This window comes from Nannospalax galili, unplaced genomic scaffold (assembly GCF_000622305.1).
Source record: "Nannospalax galili isolate Female #2095 unplaced genomic scaffold, S.galili_v1.0 scaffold487, whole genome shotgun sequence".
Classification (NCBI taxonomy): domain Eukaryota; kingdom Metazoa; phylum Chordata; class Mammalia; order Rodentia; family Spalacidae; genus Nannospalax; species Nannospalax galili.
In genome coordinates, this window is record NW_008357047.1 from 516,767 (window position 1) to 537,605 (window position 20,839).

The 20,839-nt window shown below is 38.1% G+C and overlaps 1 protein-coding gene across 1 annotated transcript in view; it reads left to right on the forward strand.

Annotated features, from left to right (window-relative positions):
- The window catches only part of Malrd1 (MAM and LDL receptor class A domain containing 1), a 721,844-nt gene that overhangs the window by 96,953 nt on the left and 604,052 nt on the right, over positions 1 to 20,839 (forward strand). The window contains exons 8-11 of the mRNA XM_029557135.1: positions 3,092 to 3,184; positions 6,379 to 6,586; positions 16,864 to 17,010; positions 19,754 to 19,851. Of these exons, the coding sequence (XP_029412995.1) occupies positions 3,092 to 3,184; positions 6,379 to 6,586; positions 16,864 to 17,010; positions 19,754 to 19,851 (546 nt within the window). The remainder of the gene's footprint in view (positions 1 to 3,091; positions 3,185 to 6,378; positions 6,587 to 16,863; positions 17,011 to 19,753; positions 19,852 to 20,839) is intronic.

Below are 20,839 nucleotides of genomic sequence, written 5' to 3' on the forward strand. Positions count from 1 at the left end.
CTAAATATAGTTAAGATATATTATTTGAAGTGCATAAAAATTAAAAAAACAGAAACCCAAAATACCCAGTTCCATGGGGCTAGAGAGATGGCTCAGCAGTTAAGAGCACTGATTGCTCTTGCAGAGGACCCCAGTCAGGTTACCAGCACCCACATGGTGTCTAACAACCATCTCAAAATTCCAGTTCCACAGGCTCTGACTCTCTACTCTGCCTTCCTTGGGCATTGCACACACATGGTGCACTTACATATATTCAGGCAAAACCCTCATATACATAAAGTAAAAATTTTAAAAATTCAAAAAGTATGATCCCATGAGAGAGCTTTACACATGGCAAATGATTTAGTTTTCATTTTCATAGCCAATGAGAATTATCATACTTTTAAGTAGAGATTTGAATCATTTATGTTTGACTCCCTACGGTTATTTTAATCTACCCAGAATATCACTGATGGATTTTTCAAACTCTCAGTATTTCTCATACTAAAAGTGAATAACTTTATTCTTCTAGCAGCTTTGGCCTGTACAGGAAGAGTGAAAGGTGGTCTGAGGCTGCCATCTTGTACAGTCAGAATGGGGGTGCCACAAGTTAGTGAGGAGGAATGAATACTGCCAAGCTGAAAGTTCTGCCTTAACTAAAATCAGTTTGGCATTCACTGTAGAGTCCCGACTCATTGCAATATGCATATTCTGCAAGGATTTCTGTCTTCTCTAACCTCTGCTTTGCCATTTGTTGACCCATGAATGAAAACTGTCTCAAAGTGCATTTAAGCTACAAGTTGTTATTTTTATCTCCCACAGAAGACTCTAAACCTCCATTTGAAATATGTCTCAAAGAAAACCGTCACTTAATCTCTTCTGAAGAGAATGTGGTGACTAATTCCGAGCATCCAGTTTTTGCTTATGTTATCTAACTATAGATCTCTGTCCTTTGTCTATTAAATAAAGGTCACAAACAGCCCGTCCTTTTTCCTAAGCTCGTCTATGGATCCCGGGAAACTTGATTTGTGGCACATTCTGTGTAGTTTCTTAATTTCCACTAGCAAATAGGATGCATACAAAGGTTGTATCAGAACAAGAATTCTTAGAAAGTCTATTTTTCCTGATACAAATGTTCAGGCCAAGGCAAGCTCTAGCAAAAGAAAGTACTTACCATATTATATGATTCTATCATGAGTTCTGTTCAAAAGTACTTTTGAAAAAAGCAACCTTGAGTTTGGTACATTTGATTTCTTTGCTGGAAGAGGGAGGGATAAGCTGACATTTCTGAGAGAAGTGGTAATAAATAATTTTGTTGAAATTGATCCTGGTCTGGGACAGCAAAGACACTTTTAAAATTGTTAATTGATTGATTAATGATTGATTCTTAAGATAATAGAAAGTTAGAACAACTCTTAAAAAACTTTTTGATTCTGAAGATTTGTTTATTAACATCTGCTTAAACTAAATAGCATGAGAATAGGAAGAGAAGAATAAAATATGCCTTCATTTAGCATGGGACAAATTCTTTTTATCATTGTTTATGTTTCCAAACAAGAAATTAGGGTAGAAAAATTTCAGTCTCATTTATAGGACACCATTAAGTTAGTATACAGAAAACCATTTAAAATTTGAGAAAACTCTGCTCAAATAAAAATGTAGATGCATTCATCTTTGATAGAATAGAGGGAAATCAGTTATAGTGGAAAAAAGCAAATTATTCTAAATTATTCTTATAAAATGAACATGGGGAGGAAATGGTGGATGCAATTTGCCATTCAATGTCACTAAAAGCATTTTTAGAAGTGTCCTGATGCAAAATAACTGAAGTTGTGTAGGAAATGATTAGAGAGGGAATTTTTTGTAGGTCTCAACTTTTTGTAATGAATTAATTCCAGTTTGACATGGAAGCTCCCGACTGCAGCTGCAGTGTGCTTCAGTATCCTGTGGGAATCATGACTATTGACATGAATGAGCACGGACAAGACGTGCATTTCAATGGCTCTGAATGACCTTCTGAAATATTTAGGATTTGAAATCTGGGTTAGGCACTGGCCGGTACAGAACTAAGTTGGAAATTGATTCATCTTAAGAAACAGATGAGATAAGGGAACCTGAGTAAGGAGGGACATGTGAAAAGGGTCTGGAAAAACATGTCCTGTGTCACAAGAATTCCAAGTAGATTATAACCCATGTTTCTTTCTATCTCATGATAGAGGCCAGGCAAGCCCAGTCTCAGAACCAAACCAGAGACATAGATGTCCTGTTCTCCCCATAGTCACTGTAGGGAGACATGGGAAATGACAGCGCCCTGTATTATGTGCAATTTGCTCTGTCTTCCCCAGGGAAAGATCGAATTAACTTGAATGTTTGGTAATATCTAAGGATAAAAATAGGATTATTTCAGAGTATGAAACATGGTCATAAAATATAAGAACCAGTGTCGTTAGCTCATTCATGGAGCATGGTATAGGTTTTGCTTGAGGATCTTAAATATAACATGATGTAGAAAAGACAAAAAGACCATTGGTAGAATGGTCAAAGGAGGCAAATGTGCAAAATAACCCCAGACAGCGGTAGTGCTGTGTGAAAGTTAGAGTCAGCTCTCCCACAGGAATTATGAAATGAAGCAGAAGGCGCGTCTCTGTATTTCACATTACATTAGGTGTTGGCCTCTTATTTCTTTTTCGTTTTGAAACGTAGCACCTTATTTTCTATAAGGTCCGTTAAAACTTTTATACTTCCCTGATACTTCTGATCCAAGGGAAAAAATGGAAGATGGGCAGTTGGATATGGTCAGTGTCTACTGGATGCGTTTATGAAAATGCTATGCTGAATCCTGTTAGCGTGTGCAGTTAATTTGTGTTAATAAACAGAAATGTTTAAAATAGGTTTATTGCTTAGATATGATTATTTCTGCTTTTTCCTTCAAAATTATTACTCATCTTCTTAATTCTTACCTGCAATACTTTAGATTTTCTATGCAAATAAAGTACCTTAGATTTTCTATACAAATAATGTAACCCCATCTAAAATCTAATTATAAGAGTACGTATGTAAACATGCCAGTAAATTTTGGGGAATGAATAATGTCTTTCTCTTCAAATCAAAGGAAGAAGAAGCAATTTGGACATTCAACACATCAACTCACAGCAAATGGGTAAAAGCAAATGTGGTCCTACCAGAAGGTCTGAAGACATTTAAGGTATACAAGGAGATCAAACATAGATTTACCAAAACTTTAAATTACTTTCCTATGGAGAATTTGTCAAACACTGCTAAATTTAAGTTAGCATTTAAGTTAGAAAACAGCTTTGCATTGGTGAGAATATTACATTTTTCATTATGCCTGTTCTTTAATTGCCACGATTTCTGTGGGTAAAGGCCCCTGCTCACTCCCACGGGGTCTACCCTGCTTCTCCCAGCACTCACTGCACCTAGGCAAACACTTTTCATCATAAAGCAGGTAGAAAAGTCTGCTGAGACTCAATTGTCTATACAGCAACATTTAAAGTTTCTGTATGTACCAATATATATCTGAAACATACATCTGCTCTGAGAAGGCTCAGTGGGTGATGTCTTTAAAGATTTAACTTGAGATTTTATAGTACATACAGTGTATATGTTGGAAAACAGATTGAGCATTTGTATGACTTATGAAAACAGTTTTATTCCTTTATGTTATTACCATATTCTTACATCCCTCACCCTAAATACTGAGGTATAATCATGTGGGCTTTTAGAATCCCATGTGTTGTGAGCCTGGAATTTTTGAACCATAGCATTTTTATATCAATCTTGCAAGTTGAGGTCAATTGTCTATACAACAATGCTTTAAAGTTTCTATATGTACCAATATACATCTGAAGCATACATCTGCTCTCAGAAGGCTCAGTGGGTGATGTCTTTAAAATTTAAGTTTTAAGTTGAGGTTTACAATACACCTTTTTAGGCTAACATTTTGACATTATTGTAATATTTTATCAACTGGTCTTTATAACATCTAAAAGATATATTCAGAAAGTTAATTTTTCCACAAACTGAAAATTAAAGTCTGTCTTGTTTTTTGACTAGAGGATAAAATAAGGCAAAATGTAGGCAGAATACATTTTGGAGTCACAGGTTTCTAAGTACATAAGAAATGGAATTAGAATATGAATATAAAATGGTGGATTCAGAGACCCCAATCTAAACTCATCAATTTTGAAACGTGAAGTGATCTATATCTATTTCTTTCTATAATATATATAATATATATATATCTTGCTGTCATGAAAATACACAGCTATTGGCCTAATAATATATGTATACATGTGATATTGATTATGGAACATGATGTAACAGCATACATAGTTTTCTTATCACATGTGATTTAAATTTAATATTATCTTCTGAAATACAATTTTAATATATTTTCCAATTGAAAATTGATCTAAATTAATGCCTAAACAGGAAATGTATGACTTTCTGTCTTTGAAAAGCTGAAAATCTATGCAGAAAACTTAAACTGTGTGAGCCTGAATGGAGTCGATTTTATTTCTAGCACTCTATGGACCTGGTGCATGTGGATCCATGGAACTCTTTTCTATTGTGGGACTTTTCCTGGGGAGATGTGAACAAACATCTACTCATCCCAGATAGGGCACTATTTTACTAAATTTTTCCCTTTTTGCTGAGAGCCCCCAATTCAGTGTCTCCCAGTTGCCTTGCCCATTGACAAACTGACATAAGGCATCCTATTTGGATTTTACATAGTTTATATGACATTTGGGAAGGGGTGACTTACAACAACACAGATCCTTATAGGCTTTTCCTTTTCCATATTTGAAATCCACGTGCCATCGGTCTCCTCTCACTTAGCTTTGGCCTGTGCTCAATATGGCAGTGGCTCCACCCCTTATTCCCAGTGAGCTCCATGTGCCTCATCGGCCTCACTGAGGAGACCCCTAGATGGGCGGGACATCTGCCTCCCTGGCCTTTGGCCGGCATTCTATTCCAAAAATGGCAACTACCCCATTCACGGCTGTGCTCAAAAGTCCACACCAAAACATAAGTCCGGCGGCTTCCCAACAGCCACACAGAATGGCAAGAGCTGAGTCTCATGGTTTTCCTGGCTTATATCTCCATAGCCCCACCCCTTAATGGGCTTGACTCCTTCCACAGAGTGCGGGAGGGAGGTGAGACAACTTCTGGGTCACAGACACCAAGAACAGAACAAAGTGATAATTGTACGGAGGACCAACTGGTGAACCGATGAGTTCATTGGGTTTACTTGCTGGAGTGTGGTTGAGGAGTTACTTACAGGAACATGGATGACTCAAAGGCAGCTGCATCACAGGACTGACAGGCAGCTCAGTGGGTCAGAGAGTCTCTTATAGGAAGCTCTGTTTGGTGGAAGTACCTCCTTTTCCCAACCTTTATTTAATGCTTTTATTAACTTCAGGAAAGACCATATGACTCATATAAGTTTCAGCTTTCCCAGATTTGTGAGTTTTGTATACATCCTGGGGTCCCTTGAGCCTCCTTTCTTCCCTCAGAAGTGAAAGCTTCAATTCTAAGGAAATTGCTGCTCATCTATCAATATCTGTGCTTGTCTACCACAGTGGTCATTTGCCTTATGTGTGTGTTGAACATTTGAAATGGAGATAACGTGATTCAGAAACTGAATTTTAATCTGATCATAGGTTATTTAAGTTAATCATATGTAGCTAGCTGCTGCTAAAATGGACAGTAGAAAATTAGCTGCTATATAGTGAACTATTTATACTGTGTTCTCCTGCAGTTCATTAGCCTCTAGCCTTGGAAGAACCTCAAGGAATTCTAAAGCTTTGACTTTGCCTGCATTTGGCTGGTAATGGAAACTGATTTCACTTGATAATATTACAAATCTCAGGAAAATGTGTGGCTCCTCTTCTTGGAGAACTAGTACTTTTCTGAAAGTTTTATTTTTATGTTTGTTTTCATTCTTACATTTTATCTCTTTTGCTTTTCCTGATATTTCCCTTCAGAGTTTCAAATATTAATTTTAATAGTTTTATCAAACAAAATAGCTCTTGTGTAAGTAATGATATTTTTCTTTTCCTTGAAAAGCAAAAGAGAGCTGTAAAAATGATACTCATATAACACGTTTATAGTCAAATGATATTTGCATAATTATGTGGAGTGTTTTATTTTGTCTGATCCTGAGTAGTTTCTCAGAAAGCTTCATGGAGCAAATGTGCTTATCAACACAATCTTAGGAGTGTAGATCAAATTTATCAAGCAGGAACTTTGTTACCACTTGCATTTGGCTGGTTTTTAAATGTTTTCTTTAATGACTTATCTCTATTATTCTTCTTTAGACTTTTTTGTCTTTTCGAAGACTCTAAATTTATAAATTAATCAACTTTTCCCCTAAAGATAGTTTTCGAAGGTGCTGTTTTGAGCCAGAGAAGTTTTATTGGGCTGAACCAGCTGTTGGTCTGTGCCTGTGGACACGCTCACTCCCTGCAGCTTTCTTCTGCTAGTGAATTCACTTGTGCCAGTGGCCAGTGCCTTGCTCAAGCATCAGTCTGTGACTCTGGACACAACCACTCTAAGGGGAGAGATGAAGACCCAGCAATATGCCGTAAGTCAACCCATGATATACTTCCTTGTGTCTTGCCTACTGTCATTCATGATTGTTGGATTTTAAGTAGCATTTCGTTACACCTGGGGAAGCTCATGTGTTTGAAATAAACTAAATGTGCATTCTTACTCTGAAACTACTGACAGTCTCTCCGTTAATGTTTACTGCTTGGTGCTAATGTTGGAAAATGCCTCTCTTTGTTCAGGAAATTATGACTAGTGATGGGTTTTTTCTTTTGTGTGTGTGTGTGTGTGTGTGTTCCTGTAAATGTGTGTACTTTTATTAAAGAACAAAATGAGTTTGGAAAGGATCTCTTGGCAATTTCCTCTGCTGACATATTGTGGATTGGCAACTTCTGTTAAATACATGTTTCTCTTCCCTCTTAGCAATGATCTTGGAGGCTAAGGAGGAAGAAAGTGGACAGGGGTACCTTGTTTCCAGGGTAGCCATGGACAAGGGGTACCTTGTTTCCAGGGTAGCCGTGGAGAATATAAATATCACTTCCAGCCAGCAAGGCCTTCATGAGGCCAAACTAGCTCAACACTTTCTTTTCAGGCCTCTGTGAAGTGTTTCTGATAGGAGGGGTGACTGGAAGTCTCACGATAACGCAAATCTAGTCATATTGCAAAGAAACAGGATTTACTTTATGAGCCGCATAATGGTTCTCATGCGAGGCAGGTTAGCAACTAAGATCCATGAGTTCACAGAAACCATGATTTCCAACTAAATGAATCTATTTTCTGTATCACATATGAAAAGCTTTTCAAAAACATGAAACATTTGACATTTATTCTCCTGTAGTGTTTTATTTTCCTGAGCTATTTTGTTATGTAGGGCGAAATAGTGCAGTAAGTAAGATAAATGTCATCCTTTAATGAAAAGATCTTTGCACGACATGCCTCTCTTGATGGGCAACTGATAGTTTTATTAAGAGCATTTGAGACACCGAGGGAGGGAATGGGAAAAGAAAAACCTCCCCTGTCGCCCTGATTATAAATAGAACGTCAGTTAATTCCTCAAGCACCTCGCGTGAAGCCATGTGATCTTGTATCCAGTGTGATCTCAGTGGGGCTTTTAGTTGCCTCTCTTTTTCATTCAGCCAGGATAAGGAGCATTTACTTTCTCCAGACTCAGTGGAATCCTTTCTTATGCTTTATTTTTCAAGTTGTAATGACAACTGGGTTCATTTCTTTTGAGGAAATTTATTTTTCTAACAGTTTCTATTATTTTTCATTTAAATCCTGAGAAAATATATTTTCTATTGTGAATTTGTAAGCTGGTGGCTTCTATTTTGTTTCTTCTGTAGCAAATGATTGTCATTGTAATAAAACTTATGACTAGAGTATTAGCAGATATTTCGCTCTTAATTTTGGACATATTTTCCTACCTTTATTGAAGTTTCATGGATTACTCACTGGCATTTTTATAACACAGTAGATCTCAGTACTATTCTGCCAATTCCTTTGGGTGAATCGAGAGATATCTGTGCTTATCCACAAATACTGCTACATCCTTGCTTCATTATTTCCAAATATTTTAAGCTCACCTGTCCAATGAAAACTCTTCAATCTTGGTTGAGATCCACTTAATAGAGGTGATATGGCATAAATATGTAGCCATGCTACCTATATCACATATAAACATATGTATCCTATATTCTAATTCCAAACCGATTACGTCTTGGATTTGAATGATTACTGTGATGGTCGATCTTCATAGCCATCTTGGCGGGGTTCTGAATCCCAGTGGTGATTGGTATGGCACACTTCTGAGGGCATCGGTAGAGAGGGTTAATTAGGGTGAAGGTTCATGCTGGTTGTGAGCAGCACCATACCATAGGCTAGGGCAGAAATGACGGAATAAAAGAAAAAGGAGAAAAACGAGCTGAATTCCAGATTTTCCCCCTCTGCTACTTTATCTGAGGTATCTATCTCATCTCTGTGACATGATGTTCAGGCCAAGCCTACGGGACCATGAACTTGACCTTCTGAATCAAGAACCCAGACAAAATCTGCCTTTTATTTATTTCAGGTATTCTGTCACATAACAACAACACTAATACAATTATATTTGCTCTGAGGAAATTATTTATATTACAATGAATTATCACCATTGTTATATATTCACAGCGATGCCTTCATTAAAGCATTTAATATATTTGCGCACGTAAATGCATGCACATATTTTTAGAAATGGCATCCTTAATTTAAAACAGTTGAAATATTTTACACATACTTTTAAGTTTCTGTTTCAGAAATTTGGATTTTAGTACAGAATTAGTTTTAATAAAGTTCCAAGTTCATGGAGCACAGACAAAACGCCTTTATATCTTCTTCAATGTGTATATGCATTTCCCTTTTATCTCCTTCTTTGTGTGTACGGTGTATGAGTACATATGTGTTTTCTCCTATATATACATTTTTTTTTTGAGAAAGAGTCTCCCTGTAGCTCCAGCTGGACTGGAACTTGCTGTGTTGATCAAGTTGGCTTCAATCTCACAGAGATTCATATGTGGAGTGCTGGAATTAAAGGCACACACCACCATGCCCGGCATCATCATATTGTTTGAGATAGGGTCTCTCACTGATTTGGTTGGACTGGCTAAGCTTCAGGGATCTCCCAGCTCCACACTCCTTGCCCCAGCACTGGGATTATAGGTGCCCACTGCCATACCTAATTTTTCCTGTGGATACCGGTCCCCACACTTGCATAGCAAGCAGTTTATATGCAATCTGAGCAACTTCAGAAATACTTATGCTATCCTGGAAAAGTATCAAACATTCCCTTGGGGAGATTTCCAGTTGATATTGTATAGGCTGTGTCCCTTTCCCAGAAGGCACCCTCACTTAGATGCTCTATAAACTGCTGTTTTGGTTGCTATTTTAGTGAATGAATACTGAGCTTTGAGTTCAGTGCATTGTTAGAGACCGGTGATTGTAAAGTACCTCTAGATTTGTTGGTGTTTTTACTTTTGGTCCTTTTCACTGAGGACCTACCTGAGCAGTTTGAGCTAGGACCTCTTCAAAGAGGCAGACCCTTGGGCCTTACAGAACCAAATCCTGCATCGTAAAATTGTCCCAGGTGATTCCTCTGTATCTTAAGCTTTGTGAGCCACTGTGCCAAGGAGGTTTCTAAAAAATATAGACAGCTGATTAGAAACAGATGGCATATTTACAAAAAATTGTCGTAAAAACTAAATGCCAAGTACTCAGGGACCTCCCACGATTGATTCCCCCAAAGCTTTAGTACTTCACCACTCCCTTGGCACACCGTTGTAATACCAAAGACATGATTTTATCACTTATTAACATGATCTTTTATAAAATAAGCACAGTGTAGATTCAAAAACATTTGCATTCTGTGTTCCTTGCAACATATGAACAACAGCCAAAATAGAAAAACCCATGTCTATGCTGATGGATGGATTGAAGTAATGTGAGCTGTATCTGAACTTTATTGAGGAATAAAATGAAGGAGCTGCTAATGTGTGTAACAAGAATGTATCTGATAAATGAGAGAAACCAAAATAAGGTGAATGCTGCAGGATTGAACTTGTATGTGGAATCTAAAACAGGTCAAGCTCAGAGAAAACAGAACAGTGGTTACAAGGGAGTGAGGCCAGTAGATACAGAGGTGTTAGCCAAAGGGCCCAGACTTTCATTAGTAAGACAGATGAGGTCTGTGAACCCAATCCAGACTGGTGGCATAGGAAATAACAATGATTTGAAATGTGCGAAGAGAATACTAAGAGCAGATCTTACATATCCTTATCATATGTAAAAAAGACATGAGAGGTGGAGGATAGGTTCACTACCGTGTTCATCATCAGCATTTCACAGTACACACACATATCAGACCATCATATCGCACAGCCTAAACGACTCAGATTCGTTAATTATGCATCAGTAAACTTGACATTTCTCTCCTGTCCTCTCATTCACTCCCTTCTTTTCTCCATCCACTTCCTTACCCCTTCCTTTTTACCTTTCCTCTTCTTGCCCTTATATGTTTAATGCATTTAAAATATTTCTATCGTGCACACCTTTAATCCCAGCACTCGGGAGGCAGAGGCAGGCGGATCTCTGTGAGTTCAAGGCCAGCCTGGTCTACATAGTGAGTTCCAGGACAGCTGGGGCTACAGGGAGACCGTCTCAAAAAGCCAAAAAATATATATTTCTATCAAAATAATTGAAATACAACATGTGCCAAACATATCCTAAGTGAGATTCATAGACACAGAGATTAGACTTCTGGTTTTTGAGCTGAGGTAGGGAAGTAATGACGGATGTTACTGTTAAATGGATGTGAAGCTTCACCTTGGGATGATGGAAACCTCTGGAGATGGTTGGCAGTGACGATTTATTCACACTGATCACATGCTTAATGCTGCCTTACTTTGCAGTTGAAAATTGTAAAGAAAGTAAACTCTGGTTAATATATTTTATCAAAATACACCTATCTTCTTATTTATACTTTTTATTACTTTTATTTTAGGCGGATGAGTGTATTGCCTGCATGTATGTAAGTGCACCCGTGTCATGCAGTTCCCGAGGAGGTCAAAAGAAAGCATCCCTGGAACTGGAGTTAGGGATGGTTGTTAGTTGCCATGTGGGTGCTGGGACTTGAACCTAGGTCCTCTGTAAGAGCAGTCAATGCTCTTAATCACTGAGCCATCTTTCCAGCCCCCTATTTACACTATTTTCAATAATGACATACAGATAAAGATAAATCTATAAAATCTTTTCTACTGTGGTCTAAAAAAGATGGAAGGATGGATAGATCTGTATTGAAAATGATATAATTTAGGAAATTTGATTGGGGGAAATTTTTCTTTTTCAAAAATTGTAAGCCATATAATAAAATTTAGAATGCTAATATACCTGCCTGAAATTCCAACCCTAGAGAGGCTGAGGCAGGAGAATGGTAATTTTGAGGCCAGTCTGGGGTGTATAAACTATTAAAGAAATAAATAACACGCTAACATGAATTGTCAATGGTTGAGGGTTTGGTGTATTTAAGTGAAAGGTATGTGAACTGAGGATATTGTTTTTATTTTGATAGTGTCTCTAGCAATCTTTGAATTTTTAAAAAATTATAGGCTAAAATATCCCCAAGGGGAAAAGTTGTAATGTACTCATACATATGTGTAATACAACAGTGATCCTCATAGGTTTGCATAAATGCTAACAAAGGATGTAGAGTCTGATTGTTTTAAATATATATTTATTTATGTTATATGCATGAGTGTTTAGCCTGCATGTATTTAAGTGTACAACATGCATAAGGTGCCTGAAGAGGTCAGAAGAGGCAGTCAGATTCCCTGAAAAAGGACTTGCAGGTGGTGGTCCGCCTCCACAATACAGCTGAGAATTGAACCTGGGTCCTCTGGAGGAGCAACAAGTGCTCTTGACTGCTGAGCCATGTCTCCAACCCCTGTAATCTAATGGTGTTAGAGCCCAATATACATGCAGTCGCTAAACGAGCTGTCTGCTGTTCGCCTCCCATAAAACTTTCTACTTAAAAAGAACTGAAATGAAGGATTCATAAATATATTAACTTCTATGATTCAATTTTTTTCTAAACTTCCAGAATGAGATTCTTTTTCTTGTGCCCGTATGATAGCACAGTTAAATATGTAAGAGAAATCTGTCATAATCTGAAAATTTTAGTCTACCAAATGAACTCTGAGAGAAATTTCTTTGAAACAGTGAACAATACAATATACTGTGTTGAAAGTTAGCAAAATATACCCTATAATTAGAGAAACTTAAAGTAATCAAATAATCAGAATTCCTATGCATAATTAATTTGCTTTAATTATGAGAGAGGTTTACTATTTTTTATTTTGCAAACGTGTAGCGTTTTTCATTCTTAGTACGACAAGGCATTGAACACTTGCCAGTGTGGCTCGCCCTTCTTTTCTTAGATGTCTATTACTTCACCTCAATTATGTCGGGGAAACATTATTAATAAAGACCTCAGTTTAAGGGAGAAGAATTTGATTTCTATTCTACAGTGCAGTTAAGTTGTAGGATATTTAGTTATGAAAAAAAAATCCTGTAAATGTACTGGAACAAATGTCATCAATAAAAATCGCCGAACAGCACACCAGGTTTCCAGCGAGATCAGAGCATCATATCACTCTCACAAATCTTTATGGTGATGGATTTGAAAAATTAATTTTCATTTTCAAAGAAGAGTGAATGTTTCGTTTTCTGTGGAAAGCAAGTAATTGGCATTTATTTTTTATTTATGCATTTATTTTGTTTTTGTGTGGTGTATATATGTGTATGTGTTCCTGTGTCTGTGCACACATGCATATAGTTGTGTGTTGGGGGCGGGTGCAGAGGCCAGAGGTTCATGCGGTGTATTTTCCTCTATTGCTCTTCACCTTATCTTTCTAGACAGAGCCTCCTAACTAACCCTGGGCCAGCCAGAAAGCTCCACAGATCTGCTGCCTTCATCTAACTGGTGCTGTGGTTTCAGAGGCATGCTGCCATACCCTGCTTTTTACATGGGTGCTGGGTATTCAAACTCAGGTCCTTATGCTTTCAAGACAAGCACTGTGTTCACTGAACCATCTCCTTAGCCCAGCGATTTAACTGCTAAGATATCTGAATGATAAAAGTCATGATTTGAATTTTTGTCCTGAAACCAATTTCAACATTTATGCAGCCCAATGTAATTTTTATTTGAAAGCTTTTGGCATCTTTGCAGTGGTCCAAAGGCTTGGGATGCATTGATCATGTAGTTATTTTCATTTTTCACACTCATTGGTTTTGTGGCTATTTTCCATCACTGCCTTGTGGGTATTCAGTGGTTGGATCAGGAGCTACCGACTGCTCTAATGAGAATATATTTGTATGGACTTGCTTCTTGGACAACAGTATATAATTTACTGCTCCCAGATGGTAATATTGAATCCATTACTCAATTAGGGAAAGTAAGAGGAAAAATGAGAGTTGTTCATTATTACACAAAGACAACAGTCATAAAATGAGGTGATCCTGGACCAAGCAGATAGGCTGTCACACTCCCCACGGAGGATTTCTAGTGTAGCAGACTGTGTCTCCGAATTTGGGAACATGCTTAACAATAAGTGCCAGGGTTCCTTGGCCTAGTTGATGGCCAAGAATTTAGAACTTTAAAGCTTTTTGGAAATCAAGTATGTATTTTAAGTCTTATTTCTGCACCCTGCCTCCAGACTGAAAAGTGCTACAAGTGACTAAGTTCACAAAGGACCAAAAAACTAGTCTAAAGAATTCTCTAAGTGGCCAAGGAGATACAGCTAGTTTACAGGTCTTTTATGAGTGTGTCAGTAAACATAATGGACTCCCTTTTTAGGAGTTACTGCTTATCAATAACCCTATAAACTGTCTAGCTAGAGCCAAGAAAAGGAAAGAATTTTCAGAAGGAAGCGGTTTCTGGGGAGGCAGGTGAGTGAGCTGCACCTCCCTGTCTTGTGGGTGCACACCAGGTTATGGGCGGCATGTTTCTTTTTTTTATTCTAAATTATTCTTTTGTAGTGAATTTGTTTTCATTTGAGGAAAAACACATTTAAAAACAAAATTATTTTCTTATAAATAAGAGTAATCTGTTACCATGTATCCATTAAATGATTCTCTAAACAAGTATGGTTACAGAAATATAAATGCTTCCTTTTTAATACATGCAGAGCAGCTTTGGTAGCACAGTCATTTGCATACTGTACCTCATTGTGTTAGGAGCTGACCTATTAATGATAAAATGTCTTCTTGATCTGAATATCCTTGGTTATTAAGATATAACGAGCTTTTCCACATGCTGGTTAAATGGGCAACATTATTTAAAACCGGAAATAATGATAACAAGTAAGCATGTAGCAACAGAGTTTTTAAATTGACTAATTTATTTTTCATTTTATGTATATTAGTATTTTGCCTGTATGTATGTAAGTGCAGACCATGAGTGCAATGCCCATGGAGACCAGAGGAGGATGTCAGATCTCTGGAACTAGAGTTATGGACAGTTGTTAGCTATCATGTGGGGGCTGGGAATTGAACCCAGGTCCTCTGCAAGAGAAGATAATGCTCTTAATGGCTGAGCCATCTCTCCAGCCCCACAATATATTTTTTAAATAATATATTTTTATTGAACTTGGTGGCTTTCATGCAATACATTTTAGTCATGTTTAGCCCCCTCTTCCCTATCTGTAACTTCCCCATAGCCCCCACTGCATTTCATGTACTCTGCCATATATGTTAAGGCCTACCAAGTAAGTGTGTGTACCCAGATGCCCCTCAGTGTGAGTTCATCCACTGGACCTGTTCAGCATGTCTAGCATCACTCCCTTAAAGACCAATGCCCTCTCACTCACCAGTGATCAGCTGCCAATAGTTCCTCAGTGAAGTTGCGACCGCCTGCCTATTTCCTCAGTTCTATGCTGGTTTTTATCTGATTGAGTTTGCATGGGTCTTGTGCATGCTGTCACGATTGCTGTAAGTTCATATGAGCAAGGTCCCAGGAGCCTGGAAAATTCTGTCTCCTTATAGTCACGTACCTCTTCCCCTGGCTCTTTCAATCTTTCCACCCTCTCTTACACAATAGGGTTTTTTTTTTTCAAGAGTTAAATTCTTGGTTTAGAGAAGCTTCATGTATTAAGTTTTAGAGTCAGAGAGTCCCAGGTTCAAAAGATTAGATGTTCAATTTATTAACACATCACCAGGAAAATTGCTTAGTATTTTGAGTTCCATTCTTTTACTCTATTATGGGAATTTATATTTACCATTTAGGTACTTGTAGAACTAAGGTTAATATATGGAAAATTCCTGGAAAGTGCTTGAAAATGAGTGATAAATATCTGCTTTTATAAAAGATAGGGTGATCTTGAAAACTTGCCAAAATTTTGAAATTTTCTGACTCCAATTTTTTAATTTCTTCTTCTCTATGCCATAAAAAGTGTCCACATAATGAGGGGTGTCTGTAAGTCGTAAGTTAGTTCTATCAACCTACCTCCACACCTACAATCTAAGGTAGTTCTGATACTGTGCTTCTCATTTTAGGAAAAAGAAATGTATTTAATTACTATTGTGTGTGTGTGTGTGTGTGTGTGTGTTGACAGAAGTGTGTGAGTGCAGGTGCATGCATACCAAGGTGAACATGAGGTCATAGGATAACCTGAGAGAGACTGTTCTTGCCTGTGAATCCTTGGGATGGGATGCAGGTTGTCAGGCTTATGGGACAACATTTTACTCTGAGTCTTCTAGCTGTCCCAGGAGAGGGAAACGTACAAAATCAAAACTAGTTTCTTAGAAGCACAAAGCGTGGATTTTCTTCCCAGTGTTCTGAAACCTGATACGTACCTGGTGAATTTGGTGTAAAAACCAGAAAAGATGGTTAAGAACCTTACCCCAGAGCCTGGAATTGCCTAGTACTAGCTCTCTTGTGATAAATTTAGTGTTGACCGCTGATCAAGGTTTTAGTCATGTATTAAAGAAGGAAAAACAAAGTTAAGAACATCTAATTCACCTGTAATTCCAAATAGGCGAGACATTTAATGCAGAACTGCTCTTAAAAATGGAGTCATAATTGCTGCTGGATGAGGAAGAACTGATTTTCCTAAAACAATGGACTCTAGTAGGCTGACTAGACTCAGCAGATGGACTTGCACTGGGGACAGCTGGGGGCACTGACAACACAGTGGGCAGTAACAGGGATGACAAGAGTATATGAGTTCGGGGGGGCGCACGGACGATGACGACGACGACACGGGGCGGGGGCACGACAATGACGGGGGTGGTGGTGGCTATGGGAGTGTGCCATTTGGGATGGGGGTATAAAGATAATTAAGATTGGGAGGTTCTATATGAAATACACAGACACACAAATCAATAAAAAAATGGAGTCATGAGTTCATACTGAACCGCTGACCTCAAGTCCCTCATGTGTTTTGGATCATTTAAATTCCCTCTTCAAATGGATGTTTTTTTCTTAAACTTATTGGCTCAGCAGGCTTATACTTGGCATACGAATTACTAACGATGCAAAGTTCTGCAGTCTGCCTGCTGTCAATGGGTAAGGGCAGTGACTCTGAAAAGTGCCAGACCAGCATGCAGCAAGAAGCCTACAAATGCCAGGCCCCATGCAGAACACGGGGTATTGACGAAGCTGAAGAGAGGAAATATTCCTGTCTCAGAAACCAAAGCCTTGCGATTATACCATCACCCAGGTTTACTGGCTACTGTCCATGTTCTGCTCCTTCCTCTGCTTTTCACGCCCCTCCTGGTTTCCTTCTCCAGCAGATCATCTTACCTGGGACTTCGAGTCTGGTTTCTGTGGCTGGGAGCCACTTTCTGCAGATGACTCACACTGGGAGGTGGCGAAAGCGGTGGGCAGTGGACAGCACGGTTTCCCGGAAGCTGCTCACACAGGGAATGCAGGCTCAGGTAGGCCATTTTTCCCTTAAAATAGTTCTCTTTCTAAAAAAAATAAAATAGAAGTTCTCTTTCTTTCATGTTGCAGAATAATGATACTGTGTATTTTCTCCTGTACTCATAGACTGTACGAATGGAACTATGGTTTGTCTTGCCTTAATCCTTCCTGACCAGCTTAAAAATAAGTGCTTAATTCAGTGACCCAAAAGGAACGCCCTGCTATAATCAACAATTTGTTATTTTTTAAAACTAAGTTTATTAGTATTTGCAAAAAACTACCATCTACAGAAATGTTCAAATAACCATAAACACAATTTAAAATTCAGATTTCCTGAGCTGGGTATCGTGGTACATGCCTTTAATCCCAGCACTTGGGAGACAGATGCAGGCAGATCTCTGTGAGATTGAGGCCAGCCTGGTCTACATAGCGAGTTCCAGGCCCAGCTAGGGCCACAGGGAGACTGTGTCTCAAAAAAAGACAAAAAATTCAGATTTCCTTGTCAGATAATAGCTTTTCCTAAAATCACATGTGGACATTGCCTATTTAAGGACTTTCTCCACATTGAAAATGTGTTATATCTTGAAAGAACATTCAAAGTACTTATATGAAGTATACTACATATGTGAACTCATTAAAATTACCCTTTCTTATTCTACTTTCTAGATGCTATAGTAAACCCCAGCATGCATATGGTCTCATATGTGCATGTATACATCGTAGGCTGTGATTTTCATGTGAAGGAGAACATAACTTTTCTTTTTCTTTATTAGATTGGGTGATCTTTTTAAATACTTTACATTCTAGGTCCATCAGTTCTCTTGTGAATTTTTTATTGCATTTTAGTAGAGCTAAATAATATTCCATTTTATATATGTACCCGATTTTCAATATCCATTCACTTGTTGATGGACAATTAGGTTGTTTGCAATTCCTTGCTATAAGCGATGAGAACAGCAATAAACATGGGGTGCAAATATTTCCATGGTAAGGTATGTTAGAAGGTTGGGTTGACGCCTAAGGAGGGAGATAACAGTACAATAGTCCTGCCTTCTTTTTTAAGCGTTTTAAAATTTACAAAATTGAAAGAAAAATAGTCTAAACTTCTTTCTGGAAACAGAGGACAAAGAGCTTGGCACCACCTCCAAAAACCTGAAAATACTTTAGCCTTCTTTACAACAAACACTTGTACTTCTCATACATATTTTGAGCCATCATCACAGCTTTTATGTGTCCTTTTAAAATTGAGGAGCCATAACTGCATGTGGTGCTCTGAACATGCTTTATGAGACTCCGAGGCAAGCACAAAGCTTTGCTCTCTAATTGTCCTTTGCTTTGGTTACATTTATGAGGTGTTGTGCATATAACCTAGTGTCACATGAACTTTGTAATCACACAGCTGCAGTTTAGACCCTCTTTTAATCTCATCCTGCTTCTCTTTTGAGAATTCTCAAGACGTTTGACAAACATTAATCTTGCCTGTATTTTTAAATTTCGTTTCCTTTTTAATTTTTATTTTATATGTATGACTACATTAGTCTTCATGTATGTAGTGTACCATATGTGTGCAATGCCTGCAGAGGCCAGAAGATGGTGTTAAAATGTATCAAATGTTTTGGCTTCTGTTGTGCTAGTCATGTGGCCATCAGATCAATCTTTTGGTTATAGTGGAGATTGATTTTTGAAATATTGTACCAACTTTACCCATTCCTGAACCAACTGTATTAAGGTTGATGCGGTTTCATCTACTGTATATTTATGTAGCAGCATGTTTGCTTATGATTTTTCTGCCTATATTCACTAAGAGACTGGTATTAACATTCTTAGAACAGGTACAGTATAACTTTCAGGCCATTGCCTGTATGGTTTCCAGGTGAGGTGAGATGGATATGGCCATTTTTACCCTTTTTTGGCTAAACATGTGAAGGCATCTATACAATAGCACATTTTGAATATGAAATCCTTTCCTTTGGGGCAGTCAGCATTGACAAGCATCCAAGAAAATTACTACCCGAAGATGGTATTTTTCAGGCAAAACAGTTGGCTTTCTAAATTTCCCGTCACTTTGTGATTACCAAAGGGCAGGATCAGACTTCAACGTTGTTCAGCACAGCTCTCCTTGTAAGTTTTCTGTATTCAAAGCTACCCCTGATGGCAGCTCAGAGTGTGGGATCTTCTGAGCTGCTGAGAGATGCCATCCCCTATGCATTTGCTGTGAGTGCATCCGCTGCAGTTAAAATCTAAAAGCAGTTATTTTGTTAATGTTCAGATTAGATCTTTAATTAAGCTTTCTTCCCCTCCAGCACAGACAACAATGTCAAACATGTAAGCCCCAAGAGGAACCAACTCATTGCATAGGCTCTGCTCCTTCAGTACTCTGTGAAGAGACTTCCAAATAAAACTCTGGAGGGAATTTCCTGAGGGCATGTTGAATATCTAATTGTAAACTTAGAAGATTCATTTAATTTGATTTCAAACTCTGTGACATGAGTTAAAGCAATAAAAAAATGTTTGTTTAGGCAATTTGGACTGAGAGTTTGTTTTTAATCAATTAAATTTTATTTTAGACATTTAATGTCATACATCTGAAATGCACTGATTATTTACAGAGCTCAATGGTATATGCGGAAACTGTCATTTTTCTTCATCTGACTGACAGTTGGGTGTGGGCAAGGAGGCAAGGATAAGATGTGAGAGCAGAGAAGCATTAATTGGATGACAGGATTGGTATCCATGAGACTTTGTTTCCTTTCGCAGAGTCATTTCTTTATTTCGGGCCACAGCCGTCCCCTGGGGTAGCCAGGCTTGGAAGTCCTGTTCTCAAGAAATTGCACACCAGCTCTGCTCCATGTCAGGTAATCAGTTTTTTTGGATTTTCATTGCTCTACCTGTGGTTATCAAGAACTGAGCTCAAATTGCATTGTTAGTAAAAACCCAACATGTTTTATTGCCATTTTCATGATGTATTAAGGGATTTATGTGCACAAGTTCAGCATGAAATGGCATGTCCTTCCAGAAGATTGTTTACAACACATTACCTCCACTGTCCTTTGGGGGGCCTATTAGAGCATTCACTGTTTTACATTCTGTTCACATGTTCCTGTCTGTGGATACATGTTGCCTAATTTAATTGAGTAGGATAAAGTCAGTTAAATAAGTGCTTGTTGAGAGCAAGGCAAAAAGAATGAGAAAAAGATGTGTATAGACAGAAAAAATACTTATATTTATTGAAATTTTATTTTGAGTTAGTTTGATAATGCCAACTAAACACATAGCAAGCGGTAAGCTTTTTACTCCTCTTCAGACAATAGAGAGGAAAGCAGATTACACGGGGCAGCATGAATTAGAATCTCACTTTTGCCACTTCCAGTTGTGGTACACACTGCTTGATTATTACTTTTGAGATAGTGTCCCTAAGGAAATAATAAGCATTAATGTACATCCCTCACATGGCTGTAAGGATGAAACTTCAATTAAATAATACCCTGGCAAAATACTCGGCATATAGTAGGAGGTATAATACTTAAGCTTCATTGTCGACCTGACAGGATTAAGAATCACCATGGCAATGATGATGTTTCTAAAAAAGCTCAACAGAGAAGACCCACCCTGAATGTAGGCAAAACCATCCCATACACTGGGGTTCCCAGTTGAATGAAAAGGAGAAAACAAACTGATCACCAACATTGATCTCTGTTTCCTGGCTCCACATGCGGTATCACCAGCTGTCTCCTGCTCTGCTTTGCCTACTCTGCCTTGATGAACTGCAGCCCTAAACCAAAATAACTACCTCCCTCTTAAAGTTACTTTTATCATGTAATTTGTTACAGCCATGAAAAAAGT